The sequence below is a fragment of the Patagioenas fasciata genome, chromosome 4, assembly GCF_037038585.1.
Source record: "Patagioenas fasciata isolate bPatFas1 chromosome 4, bPatFas1.hap1, whole genome shotgun sequence".
Lineage (NCBI taxonomy): Eukaryota > Metazoa > Chordata > Aves > Columbiformes > Columbidae > Patagioenas > Patagioenas fasciata.
This window is the reverse complement of record NC_092523.1, coordinates 72,635,204-72,648,871: the sequence shown is the minus strand read 5'-3', so window position 1 is coordinate 72,648,871 and position 13,668 is coordinate 72,635,204. Positions and strand designations below refer to the sequence as shown.

General features: G+C 37.6%; 1 protein-coding gene across 2 annotated transcripts in view; it reads left to right on the top strand.

The window, feature by feature from the left end:
* LARP7 (La ribonucleoprotein 7, transcriptional regulator) overlaps nucleotides 1–13,450 on the top strand; it is a 30,168-nt gene extending 16,718 nt beyond the window's left edge. For both annotated transcript variants that reach the window (XM_065837773.2, XM_071808184.1), the window contains exons 9-13: nucleotides 373–512; nucleotides 1,452–1,570; nucleotides 4,335–4,494; nucleotides 6,891–6,982; nucleotides 13,040–13,450. In XM_065837773.2, coding sequence (XP_065693845.2) covers nucleotides 373–512; nucleotides 1,452–1,570; nucleotides 4,335–4,494; nucleotides 6,891–6,982; nucleotides 13,040–13,120 — 592 coding nt within the window. In that variant the 3' untranslated portion in view covers nucleotides 13,121–13,450. The remainder of the gene's footprint in view (nucleotides 1–372; nucleotides 513–1,451; nucleotides 1,571–4,334; nucleotides 4,495–6,890; nucleotides 6,983–13,039) is intronic.
* The last annotated feature ends 218 nt before the right edge of the window (nucleotides 13,451–13,668 follow it).

Genomic DNA, 13,668 nt, shown 5'->3' with positions numbered 1-13,668 from the left:
TGCTTATGCTCTGTGTAGTTCCAGTAGAAAACACAGTTTACCAAGCTGTTCTGGTTTTTTCTGCATATGTAAAACAAATTTGGGAGTCACTCTCTTTGAGTGATAGGTTGATCTTGTTGGAACTTGACTGGAATATTTAAAACTACAGCAAAATAATAAAAATGCAGATATTTACAAAGCTTAATATGCCCTAAGTGCAAGGAGAAATCTTATGGTAAGAAGGGTCTGCACTACTTGCCAAGTTCAGCTTAAGCTATTTGTAAACTGTTTCGTCTTAAGTTGTTTGTGAGTTTCCTTTTTTGTTTTAATTTCCCTGTTTGTTTGTTTTTCCTATTTACGATTGACATCCTATTGCTGTGTCATCACTTACAGGACCGAATGGATGGAATTGAAGCAAGAATATTTGGCCCTTCAAAAAGCCAGTATGGCCGCCTTAAAGAAAACAATGTCTCAAATCAAACCTGAACCTGTGGGAGACATGGAAACAGACTCTTGTGCACAGAAGTCTCAATGTAAAAAACGATAAATGTAATCCTGTTTGTGATGGGTTTTTGTCTTGTTTTCATGATTCTAGTACACAAACATAGAGTGATTTAAGACACTGGTCCTCCAGAAACACTGCAAAATTTTCTTTAATGCTGGTGCTTTCTCTCAATGCTAAATATTATTAAAAGCACCACCCCACCCCTGCCTGTTTAGATGGATTTGGGACTTAAGAATTATATAACTAAAGAATAAAGAAGTAATTCCAACAGCATTCTTGAAGCTTAAGGATCTTTACAGGTAATTATCAAACCCTTGCAGAGCCTCAGTCAAGGATCAGCCTTTTTGGTGATGTAACTTGGCCTGATGTGCTTAGGCTTAACTATACCTGCAGGGATTTACCTAACTATTTCTCTAAGTACAGCATTCAAAAAATGGCTTGCAATTGGGTTTTATCAGCTTTACGTTTAAAAGCAGCTTTCTGTTTATGTTGGCTTAGTTCAATTTTTACATTTTTCAGAGATAGAATTGCCCTTTTTTTTTTTTTTGCTGTGGATCCTCTGTACATCACTAACTTCAATACCAATGTTGCAATGCCTGTCTGCTTATTTTTAATCACTTGAAAACTGAGGGTTTGACTTAACTGTGATTGATAGAATAGAAAATATTCTTATAAGGAGTCCTTGTAGGCTGTAAAAACTTTTCTAAGACTTTTTTTAATTAACATTGACTTTACCTAATGAGAACAATGATGATCCTAGATTAAAAAAATACAACACAAAAGAAAACAACAAAAAAACTGCCAAACAAAACCACAGCTTAGCAATACTTGATGCCTCTCTGGTTTCATTTCTTATGTACATAATGTTGCTTAGCTGCTTTTGTAGCATCTTTAGCTTGTTAAACTAATAAATGTAAAACTTTTTTCTCCCCCCCCCCCCCCCCCCCCCCCTTTTCACATTGACCAGTCACCAGTGAAGATTCTGCCCATCCTGCCAAGGCCAACACAATGGGCCCCCAGTTTGTGAGTGGAGTAATTGTGAAGATCATTAGCACCGAGCCCCTGCCAGGCAGGAAGCAGATCAAGGTAATGCCTTTGTAACCTCAGGGTAGCTGTTAGCCTTTCCTCTTACAGTGTCCCCAACATGTTTGAATATGGAATGCCATTTAAACAAGTCTTACTGATTTTTGTTAGTTTGTTTGGCCAGTAGTTGTGTACAGATACTTCTCTAGTAGCTGTTAATGGAAGATTTTACAACGGCAAAATAGGGTAAAGAGGATACTACAAAGCAAAAAGTAGCCTTTAGGGTGCTTGGAGCAATGTCAAGTTTACAGTGAAAATGATGATGTTCTGGAGGATGAGTAGTTCTCCACTGCATCCCTGTTGCCATGTCTTTGCATTTTCAGTGTGAAAAACATGGTTGATTTTTATATTGTTAAAAGTAAATAACTGTTAACTTCTCTTTTTAAACTTTAAGATTGATTTTAAAAGCAAAGCAGATGTGATGTTATTTATTTGTAATTGTACCAGTCATTCTGCCAAAATTCAGATCAAGACATCTATAATAGTATATTGAGTTTTTTGCTATTAACAGGAATTTGGGAGTGAGAAGATGCTCTCTGCATGAGACAACAATTGTGTTGTTTGTTTGTTTGTTTTTAGTGAGAAATTGACCATTACAAACCCTCCAGTTCAGTGAGAATGGCAGCAATAGAACTTGTCCAGTGTTTGTTTTTTCCTATGACAATTACTTTCTTCCTCACTTTTAAAAGTGGTTAGAATAACCTACATTTTGTGTTGTCATGATATGAAAGTTACATGTTAAGTAGAATATTTTCTTTTAAGAAAAATATGCAGTTTTAAGCTGCATCCTTTTGAAATGGAAATACTAAACGTTTTCAAAGGAAATAACAGGCTTTTTCCCAATACTGAACTCTCTGTGAATGTGACACATTACTTTTTCTTTCACAAATTACACTTCTGGATGAATACTACTGGAAAGATTTTGAACAACTTTAACTCATGTTAGAATAAATATTTGCATGGCTTAGGAGAATGAGAGAATGGTTCAAAATGTAATTTCTGAGATTACTTTTCAGACTACCTGTATTTATAACTGAGTGGTCCATTTGAAGTCACTGGCTGCTTGCAAACGTGAAGTTTAGTCTATGCATAAATCTAAGCAAGATGAGAGATGTCTCTTTTACTGAAAAACAAATTGGTGATATGGTTTCAGCTTGATCCTGCCCACCTAGGGTATTTGTAGGCTGTTACTGAGTGCTGGAGGCCCGGAGAGAAGGCTACAGTTGTCACTGTCATGTTTGAGGGCCCCTTTGGATGTGGTTTTACACTTCACTGTGTTAAGTTTGTGTCACAACTTAATATATGGTGGGCAGGGAGTAAGCTCAGTAGTTGGGGAGTTCCCACAGTAGTTTGGTATTTCTAGGTACAAAAGTTATTCTTGTGGTTTAGTTTTAGGCAAGTGTTTCAAGGAAAACTAATTCTTTATGGAAGTAAATAATAAATAGATAAGCATAATAATAAATAGGCAAAATATTTCATAAACCATTAGCAAACAAATAAGGCAAAGTTTTTAGGGAGAAATACAATTGCAGAATACAACTGTAGCTGGAAGAAGCAAAAATTTTCAGGGTGCACCAGCCCTTTCTTGGGTCAGCAGTAGAAGCTGCAATCTGTACTTGATGCTTACTCATTTGTTGTTTGTCGGGTTTTTTCTGGCCCCAAGAGTTGCATTTATGAAAAGTGTAACTCTCTGAGAAAACCCTGCCTGTGCTCCTAGACTGTCGTAGTTACAGCACACCCTGACACAAAGCAGTGGAGTTTTTTCCTTAATGAACTTCCAGGTCTGATCTGTATTTCTGCTTGTGTGGTAGGTGTACTTCCACACACTGGAAAGGTCTTTGCAGAGTAGTTTTAATTTTTTGCTTGGCTGCTCCCACATTTTGCTATTAAAGTGCTTCTCGGAGATGATACCATTTGCCAAATCCAGTACACTCTTTGGGTCATTGTAGTTTCCCACTTTAGGATATGAAAGTTAAGAGTGGAAAGTAGCTTTGGTTGGCTCTCTAGCAATCTCACAGTATAGGCACGTAATTTTTGTTTTAAGGCTGTCCTTGGTAGTGGAGGGTTAAAAGCAGTGTGTCCTTCTTGAATGGAAGCATCTTACTTGAGCTGCCTGCTGTGACCAAAATTGACTAGGAATGTGTGGTCTTAGTTAATTTCCCTAACAGCAGGTATTACAAGTGAAGTACTTCATCTGAAAGAGCATGTGTGGCTCCTGTTCCTTCAGCTGTTAGTGAAAATGTTCAGGCAGAGGTCACTTCATAAAGATAGGAAGGGTTGGTTTACTCATTTCTGAAATAACCTCCATGAATGAGCTTGCTTTTATATATTTCATGTGTAGAATGAAGTTAGATATTTTTCTCTTGAACTGACATGTATCTTTTTTTTAAATAGATCATAAGGATACAGTATTGAAATAAATGGACAATTATTCATGCTTCATTAGTAAAATTGTTATGCAAAGAATAACATCTTAGGGAATTACTGCTTTAAATTGTTCTTGGAGGGTAGAATGAGAGATTAATGTATTTAGCTGCAGGCTCATAAATCAGAATTCAGTTACAACCTTCTTATGAGAACACATTCATTCAAAAGTAATTGGCAAGAGATCCATTGATTAAATGAAAAAGTTCTGTTATTTCCTTCTACTTCATGACCTTCTTGAAAATGTCTATTACTTACAAGTTGAATGGCCAAAAAGTTGCTTTTTTTGTGTTCTTTTTTAAAGTCTGGTTTCTGGTCTGTGTTCTCTCTCATGCCTTGATAGGATGCTTTGACAGTGCTGGTTGATGTTGCTTATGTTGACATGCTGGAGGGAGACACAGAATGTCATGTCCGTTTTAAAACGCCTGAGGATGCACAGGTTGTCATGAAATCGTACAAAGAAATACAGATCAAAAACAACTGGAAATTTGAAATTCTCACTGGTAAGACATTTTTTAATGGTAATACTTAATTACTGTGAAAAGGCTTGTATTGCATGGTAGCTTTGCAGATATATTTAGATATCTTGGTAGCTGTGGAAAAGACTTTTTTTATTCCAACAGTCTTCTCATTTTGCTATTATAGTGAAATTGGTAAAACAGGAAGGGTTTTTCTGCCACAGTTCAGAGCAAAACGACGATTTTGCTTGCCTTTATCAACTTAATTCTGTTCTTTTGAGATTAATTTATTTACATCATGTCTAGTGGCAATGGACTATAGACCTTAATTGACATTTCAGCTTTATGAATATAACATTCTGATGATGCAAAATAATTTTAAATGAAGATTTTCTTGAAAATACTGAACTTCTGATGTGTGAAGTAACAGGACAAAAATCTAACAGCATGGATATACTTACAGTGATTTTAACACTTGCCTTCTAATTAATTTTTTTTTTTTTTTTTTAGGCAGTTGAGTAACTTATGCCAGAGTAATGCCTTTTTTGTTAAATTGTATTTACACTAAAATTTTTTACTGGCTTGCTTTGAAACTTTACCATACTGTGTGCTATTTTTTCAGAGATTACTCTGGTGTTGTAAGTGTATATCTCACATTAGATTAGACTAGTCTTCCAAGTGCAGAGAAACCTCTTTATGAAAATCAGGGAAGAAGAGGGGGGAGGGGGCAATCTCTCAAACTTTGTTATGGTATTAATAAAACTTTTACATTCTACACATTCACTAAAATCTAAATGTGAGGAGGGGAAAAACAAAACCAAAAAACAACAACAACAACAAAACCACAGCACCCACCACCACAGAAAAATCAATCCAGATGGGATTCTCTCATCTACACAGTTAAATATTTTACCGCACTCCTGCACAGATCCTTATATAGGGCCAAGTTCCATGCGTGCAGGGATGTAAACCCACATAAATGTCAACTAAGGATTGCAGAGGGAAGAGTTATAATGGAAGCATTAACCTTCATAATAATATCAAAGTTAATTAAAGTTTGAGACTCACTGAATGCTGCTAACGTCATTTTGAGATAGATTTGTCTCCAGAGTGTTCTGTGTTCCAGAGATCCACAAACAACTTGAAATACGGCATTTTACAGCTGTGTGCTCTGTGTGTATTTGTCACTGGCTTTGGATCCTTATATAAAAGAGTGTACTAGTAGATTGGGACTAAGTACTACACTGTAGGATTGTTCCTTTCATAGTCTTAATGGTGGGGTTTTTTTCAAACTGGTTCATTGAAATAAGAATGGAAAGGCTTCTGAAGAACCCAGAAGTGACTCACAGTAAGGATTTCAGCTTTTCTTGGTGGCATAAGGTAAATACAGAGAACAAGAATAAGGAAAGAATCTTTAATGTTTCCCACTTCAGGGACTAAAGCTTTCCCAGTGGTATCTTGCTTTTTAGGACTTGATTATGACTAAATGTCTTCAGTTTTTCATCTAACAGGATATTAAACATCTATGGTAATGTTTAGATGTTACTGTGATTGAATGTATAAATAAGGCTGTTGAAATATATGCAAAATTGATTCTCAGAATTATTAATTCCATAACTTTTGCAGGAGTCTTTTCCAAGATGACTTGGAAACTTTATTGTAACTGAAGACCTCCCATGAGACTGTACAAAATTATTTCACAAAATTCCCATCATGATAGTTACAGCAAAAAACAGAGGAAACAGTGGCAAACTGCTTCTTACTGCAAAACAGCTGCTGAAAAAAACCTGCAAAATTATTTCCTCTCATATTCATCTCCATGTTTAAATATTCTTAAACACACCCACAAAGTCCCCAGAGTTTGCTTCCAACAATGGTTTTGATGAAACAAGACATTCTCGGCCATTCTTACAGTATTTTTTTTTCTGTTTAAAATTAGTCAAAAGTTGAGTACATCACTAAATCAAAGGGTCTCTGAGTGCTGTGGTGAAACTTTAGCTACAACTGAGCTACTTCTGGTAATTACATGTAAAGAGTGATGTTTGCGTACTTCCTTGTTGTTGTATTTGTAAAACTGCTTGCTCAGGAAAACTTTGATGCCTTGGCAATCCAGTCCTAAAGTCAATAAAATGCATAGGACCTTGATTCAGGTCTGGTCCAGCCTGTACAAGAGCAGAGACCTCAGTGTCAGCTTTAAGCTTCTTTGGACAGTTTTTTCTTTGTTCACCTCAGTGCGTGTTGGTCAGATGTTGCAATGCCGTATAACTTCTCTGACTAGGAAATTTAAAACTAATGGGGAAGTACTTGTTAGGTTTCCCTAACAGGTATTTTCACATATGTTTGCCTTAGAAAAGATTCCTCCTCGTCACAGCAGAAAACACTGTATCTACTTGTATTGAATACTTTTATTCATGCACTGTAATGTTAATTTGTTTTTCAAGGTGATCATGAACAACGCTACTGGCAGAAGATTTTGGTGGACAGACAAGCTAAACTTAACCAGCCTCGAGAAAAGAAGCGGGGTACTGAGAAGGTAACTTGCAAGTCAGGTTTTTCTTTTTCCTGTATGGTCACAGTTGAAAATAGGACTCTCTTTCTGCATAGGTCTGCATTTTTTGGTACTTTAACGTTTGGTTCTGTATTTAATCCAGTTAGACCGCTTTCTACTGACTTTGCAGCAGGATTTTACAGCCACAAAATAGAGAATGCATGCCTTTCCTGATCCAATACCAAATACAAGGCTTGTCTGTAGGGAGACAATCAGAGAAAGTTAAGGCCATGACTAAAGGCATGAAGTTAATTTATAAGCTGGGTTTCCGTTAAAACTGTGGGTGCACTTACTAAATTTTAATCCTGATTTGCTCTTGGTTTGTTCTCTAGAGTGTTAAATAAGATGGTTTTCTTCAGAATGAATGAATTTTCTCACAATTTGCACATTTTTAAAATGTACAGTTCCTGGTGCAGTCAAGAGCCTATGCAACAGTGTGTCTGTGTCCTGTTCCTGACAAGTCTGAATGCTGCTACCAGCATCCGTAGCTAAGGAACTTCCAAACCAAAACTGCCTCCCATTTCATGAACTCGGAGCACATAGGAGCTTGAGTCTGCTTGCTCTTGCCCTGCCAAACTGCTGCCTTTACTATCTCTAGCACTGTGGTGCATTTTACTCTGGAGTTTTCATCTGAAATAGCCTTCCAGCCTTGACCTCGGCACGCTTCTCAGGCCGTGGTGTTGAGAGAGTGTTGCAATGAACTTGCAGGCTGCAGTCTCCACTCCTGTCCCACAAGATCATTCCAGGCTTGAAGGGGTTTTGATTAGGACAGTGAGATCCTTTACCCGACAGAGAGGAGCCAAAGAGCATTTCACAGACATTTTATTGCTATGTTTACTTCACACACATTGCAGATAAGGCTTTGGAGTTGGCTTTAAGGTGAATCTTTATGCTCTTGCTTGTAAAACTTCAAAATCATCTGACCTTAATTATTTTCTGGTGACTTTAGGGACTTGCTGTAACTTTCATTTACTAGATGTGCCAGTGATGCACACAATACCAAAAATTTCCTAGTTGTTCCATATATAGTATAAGATAAATACTACATTCACCTAAAAAAACAGCAGTTATACAGGTCAAAACCTTGTCTTGCACAAGGTGTATTTAGCATGTATTATCTTGTTTGTCTAAATGCTCTTTCAGAGATCCTGCAGACAAACGAATCTAGTTCTTTTAAAGAAAGATGTGCACAAAGAATTTCCTCTAATGACTGATTTAATTTTTTAAAAAGCGTAAAAATAGCTTTTGCTCTAGCCATTATTCTTTAATATAAGCAGTAATGAATGTGAAATCTGTACACTTTAGAGACTTTTACAGGCCAGTGTCTTTTTTCTCTTTTTAATGTACTTTTACTTTTTTTTTAAAACAAAAGGTATTAGGCACTTTAATTTGGGCTGTAGGTGTCCTGCTCTCAAGTTTCTATTCTTCATCTTTCGAAGACTGGTACTTGTTGACCAAACCGGTGTAAATTGGCCAGTAATGTACCTCATTGAGGCTTGCAAGTCTGAACTGTCTCAGTTCTGCCTAACAAAAGGAGCAGCCAGGATGCAAACTCCTGCGCCTCCCCCTTACACATCACCTTGCAACACCAGGAGGTGTTAACTTCAAAGCTTAGTGAATACTATTTAAATGCTAACACTGTTAAGTAAAACATCAAGAAAAGAATGCCTCATTGTAGTCTTAACTGTTTCATTGCTTCCAGATAATTAGGAAAACATTGTTTCTTCCTCCGATCATTAATGTTAATTGTAATATTTTTATTTGAAACTTCTTCCAAAATACTCACAAGTTCACTTCTTTGAAGGTCCCAATAAAAGGAAGGAAAAAATATATTAATTAATAATTAAACATGTACAGCTGAATATTCCATTGGTGTATCTTTCTTGTAAAGATCAATTCTGTTAAAGGTTTTAAAATCCCTTACAAGATCTCTCTTTGAAGGTGAGCATTTGCCTATTAGCTGTTTTATACTTGTAATGAAGACAGCATCTCTGAGATACTCTGAGTGTTTAAATGTAGGCTTAAAAGTTATATACATAAAAGCTATGTAGCTGCAGCGATACCAATGTATTTGTCGTAATATTTATCATTATTTATCGTAATAATGATAGGAATAATGCAGTCATTGTTGCATGGACTGTATCACATTACAGGCCATACACAGTAACAGAGCACAGAACAGTGCTTCTGAGGGTAACTTCAGACAGTTTGAGATTCCTCTTTTCTGGGTATTCTCCAAAGTCCAGGCTTACTCAGCTTTCCTGCAGTGGGGTCTTGTGGCATGCCAGGATAAGGGTTAATGGTCACTTTGGCAGAGGGTTTCTGCAGTAATGCCTGCCCCCAAAAAACTGTGCTAGAGATTTTACTTTCAATGGCATAGTTCTTACAATAAACTAAATGTCCAAAAGAGACCCGGTATCTAAAGGTTCCCCAAAACTTGGGATTAATGCCTTGCCGTCCTTTGGAGTTATTAGGATATTGATTGTCAAGGCTTTGCCCCCAAGCCTGGTCACTGGCTTTCTGTAACCTCTGTACTCCCCTCTACTGCCCCTTCTTATGTTCTCTTTAGCCTGTTGTTCAACTGCGTGATAAAACGATCTTGGTGATTTAGTGATACAGATTAAAAACCTCCTTGCCAAAACTGCTTCTTTAGGGCAGTGCCTGTTTATTCAGACCTAAAGCAATTCATCAGTCTGTAGCCTTAAACTCTCTAGACTGATTGAAGTCTTCTGTTCTCAAAGCAAAGGCAGGAGTGCCTGCAAGCTTTCCACCTGGGTACTTGTCTGCTGGGGGAGGTGCTGCTGAGCCCAGTTTACACCTTGTACACCCCCTTGCCTAGAAGGAAATGAAGTTTAAGAGGGTGGGAGTGGTGGTAGAAGTGAAAGGCATTCGGGGAGGAAGTGAGAATTGGGTATTTGTGAAGGGTGGAATAATTTGCAGAACATATGGGAAGGGAGGATAGTGGGAATGCCTGGGCACAGCCTGCGCTGGTCTCTTCTGATGATGCCTGGGTCTCCGGGGCTGTGCCCTTGCTAGACTGACCGGTTTCCTCTCTGTATACCGGTGGGGAGAGGTCCTGCTCCAGGGCACAGATAAGCCCCTTTCCCTGGTTCTGTGAAGCTGGTATCTCTGAAAGGGCTGAGTACTTGTTTGGAGACATTAATAGTGGTGTGCTTAGAAATATGTGGTGGCACTGCATTGATTAGCTGAAAATGAGAAGCCTTTAGGGCTCTTAAAAATTCTCCAGCTCTGAGCTGCTGGTATAGAAACACTCATTGATATGAACCAGGCAATTTATAACTTTTGGCTTTTCTTCCGGTATTGGTGATTCTTAATGCCATATGTTGAATGAATGTGCTACTGTACACCTCACTTCTTTTTAGGGCTTAACTCTTTTTATCCTTTGCTTTCAGATACCAGAGAATAAAAGTAACCCTTAGTTATACCTTTAAATCAATTTATTTCTGGAGAATGCTTGAGAAATTAATCTTTCAGAAGTTATGGTCTGCTGCTGTTGAGAACATGTTAAGGATTCCAATCAAGTTAGATGCTACAGGGTGTAGGGGGGAAGTACCGGTACAACTGTGGTAGTGCAATTATATTGCAGCGCAGCAAACAATGCATCTGTGCAATGTCAGTGTAGGGTGTAATTCCTCAGTGCTGTCACCAGTGCAGCAGCATAGCTTGCACTATCATGCTGTGTACAACATGCAGTGTCTGCAGAACGTAGCTATGACCACAGTCATATGGATAAATAGCAAATAATTTGATTTATATGTGAAACTTTTCAAACCTAGCAAACTGTACTGGATTGCTTAGTGAGCAAGTCTCCCTTTTGTCTCAGCGCTAGCTAAATGTTTTAGTAGTCTCCATCAGATAGGTTAATGTGGATTTTATGCAGATGCATTACAGATGTGCCTATGTTCACAGGAGTTTCCTCCTTTCTCACTTTTTAAATTCAGATTAGGCAGCCTGTCTTGTTCTTTACATGTTGTTTTATGTGTTATCTTTTTTTTTCCTGTCTTATTCATGTAACAATTACCTCATGAGCTCTTGCCTATGGTTAAGGAATCTTATGGGGTATCACAGTAACAAAGCTTGTACCTTTGCTGTTGGGTATTACCATGACTTTGTTGCAGTACTGCGAATGTTCTAATATGGATGCTTTAAAGACAGATATGTTTTTAAAATTGTTCTCTGCCTGAAGATACAGTACACAGAAGTTGAAAATTAGCAGGTTAGTTATATTCCACAAGAGCATTTGTTGTACCTCTGTACTGGGAACAACTTTCTCATCTGCCAAGAAGTGGTATGTGTTTTCTGTACAACACTAGTGACTGCACGTGTCCTCTGAAACAAATAGATGAAAGAGAAACAAACTGGCGATAAGCTGTTCATATTATCCAAATTATGGTGGTATTTGGAAAAACAAATGTTTTTCTTTCCAGTTACTTTGTGGTTTTAGCTCTTTGCAAGGAAGCAAAAGAACTGTTTGACCTGCAGTGGGTGGTGTGGCATTGCTACTGAGATTGTTGCCCTGAAATGTAAATATCCTGAAAGATCCCAGATACCCTAGTATCTCTATAGGAAACTCTGGATTTAGCTATGCACAAGTGTGGATTTGCATTCCCTGCGTAAAGTGTGAAGCTGTGAGGATGGAGAAGAATGTCCTGTCCCAGGGAGAAGGTGGACTGTGAGAGTCCCTGAGCTGCCATGGAGCCCTGCTTGGCAGGGGAGCGGTGGACAGAAGGTGTTGTAGCTCATAGTCTCCTGCAGGGCAAGCAAGGCTGCCTGAGCAGGAGGGATACGGAATTACTGCCACAGTAAAAGGTTGTCTGGTCAAAGGTAGAAGCAGCGAATACTTGTAGTATTACAGGACTGAGACGTGTGGTTTCTGTAATACTCACTGTTCAACACTTACAGCATTTTGCACGGAAAAGTAAAGCAGTGCCAGGTACCCTAGTAATACAGTCAATTTCCCTGAAATGCAACTGAGAACAAACAAATCCCTGGTCAGACAAGGTTTTGAGTTAGGAATTCCTAGCATTGAAACTAAGAAATAACAGTATAATTGACTCTGCTGTTAAGTTTAAGCAGCATTCTTTATTTTATCAGCGCTGGGGAAACACTGGGGATCATCCTCCATAAGTGCTCCGATGACTGGGTGCTTTTGCATTGCTTATATTCACATAATTATTACATACGCATTACAATTTTTGAAAATTTTGATATACAGTACATCTATACTAAGAAATGATCAATTATGTTAGGTATAATTGTTTAGTTTCTTACTTACAATACTTCTATTAATTATTAGTTAAATATAAATTAAGCACTCTACTTCTAAATAATATATCACTTAATCTTCTGTCCCCCTCTTGTCTTGCAGAGGGATGTAAAACTTGAAAAGTATCCCCTTGTTTTGCAGGCAGTCAGAAAGCATTTATCTCATGTTAATTGGTTACATGAATTTGCCAGCTTCTCTTCAGCATCACTGTTCCTCTGAACTGCAAGGTTATTTCCCAAGATTAATTCTCAGCAGCGTTGTGGTATTTACTGTGCTGTTTGCCCAGCTTGAAGGATGGTCCCCATCTGGACTTCAGTGGTTTTTTTTCTTTGCTGACTGTAGAAAATGAGACAATACTCCTAAGGCCTTGTTTTTCTTACATCACTGACAGCATGGATCTGCTGAAAGGGCAGGCTTTTAAAACTTAGTGTATGAGACTGTGTTTAGGGATTTTTGAAGCTGTAGTTTTGTTCTCTTCAACCATGTTGGGAAGAAGGGATGCAATGAAAGATGCTTCACTGTCCAGAGATTGAAAGAGATGTCGTGCTATTTTTCATGGTTCTGAGGCAATACTGAAATTATATCAGGGCTGCTTTACTCTTTTTTTGTGAGTACATGGTAACTTAGCTGTTCAAAGATGTAGCTTTTTCTTATGAAGTTTGATAAATCAGTGAGTAATATATTCATGACTGTGGGATAAAATCATAACTATCATTTTCCTCTAATCTTTTCTACAATATTTTTTCTGTTTGCAGCTGATTGCTAAAGCTGAAAGAATGAGACTTGAAAAGACTCAACAGACAAGTAAACATATTCGCTTCACCGAAGATTACTAATCAAGACTGATTGTGTGTCACTTGAAAGTGAACTAGGTGTTAAAAAAAACTACCACAGATACCACCGCTTACAGCAACTGAAGTTTTTTTTAAAGGCATCAAAAACTGGTCCATTTGTTCCATAATTCTGCAGACTGCAAGTATAAAGACTGTTCTGAATCCAATTTTTAAATAGGCTGAATGTTTACTGCTTCTGAGCCTTTAGGTAAAGCTTTCTGGAGAGAAAAAATGTATTAAGAGATCTTGCTTTAGTTCATTTCTGATTTTTTTTTTTTGTATGTTGAAGTTTTATACACTAGGTTAAAAAATAAAGTGCTTGAGAAATTTTCAGTTGTGTGTCTAATTCTTCAGTCTGTTTTTGCCACTATAAATAGTAAAACTACTAAATGCTAAATAAACCTCTCTAGGCCTCTGTTTAGTCCATCAAACTGTTGCAAAAATACAGTAGAATGACTATATAATCTTCCATGTATTGTAAAGTGGCTGGGATTGTCAGAAAATCTGACATTGGGAAGTCTGGAAGAAAATTTACTTACATGAAGTGCACA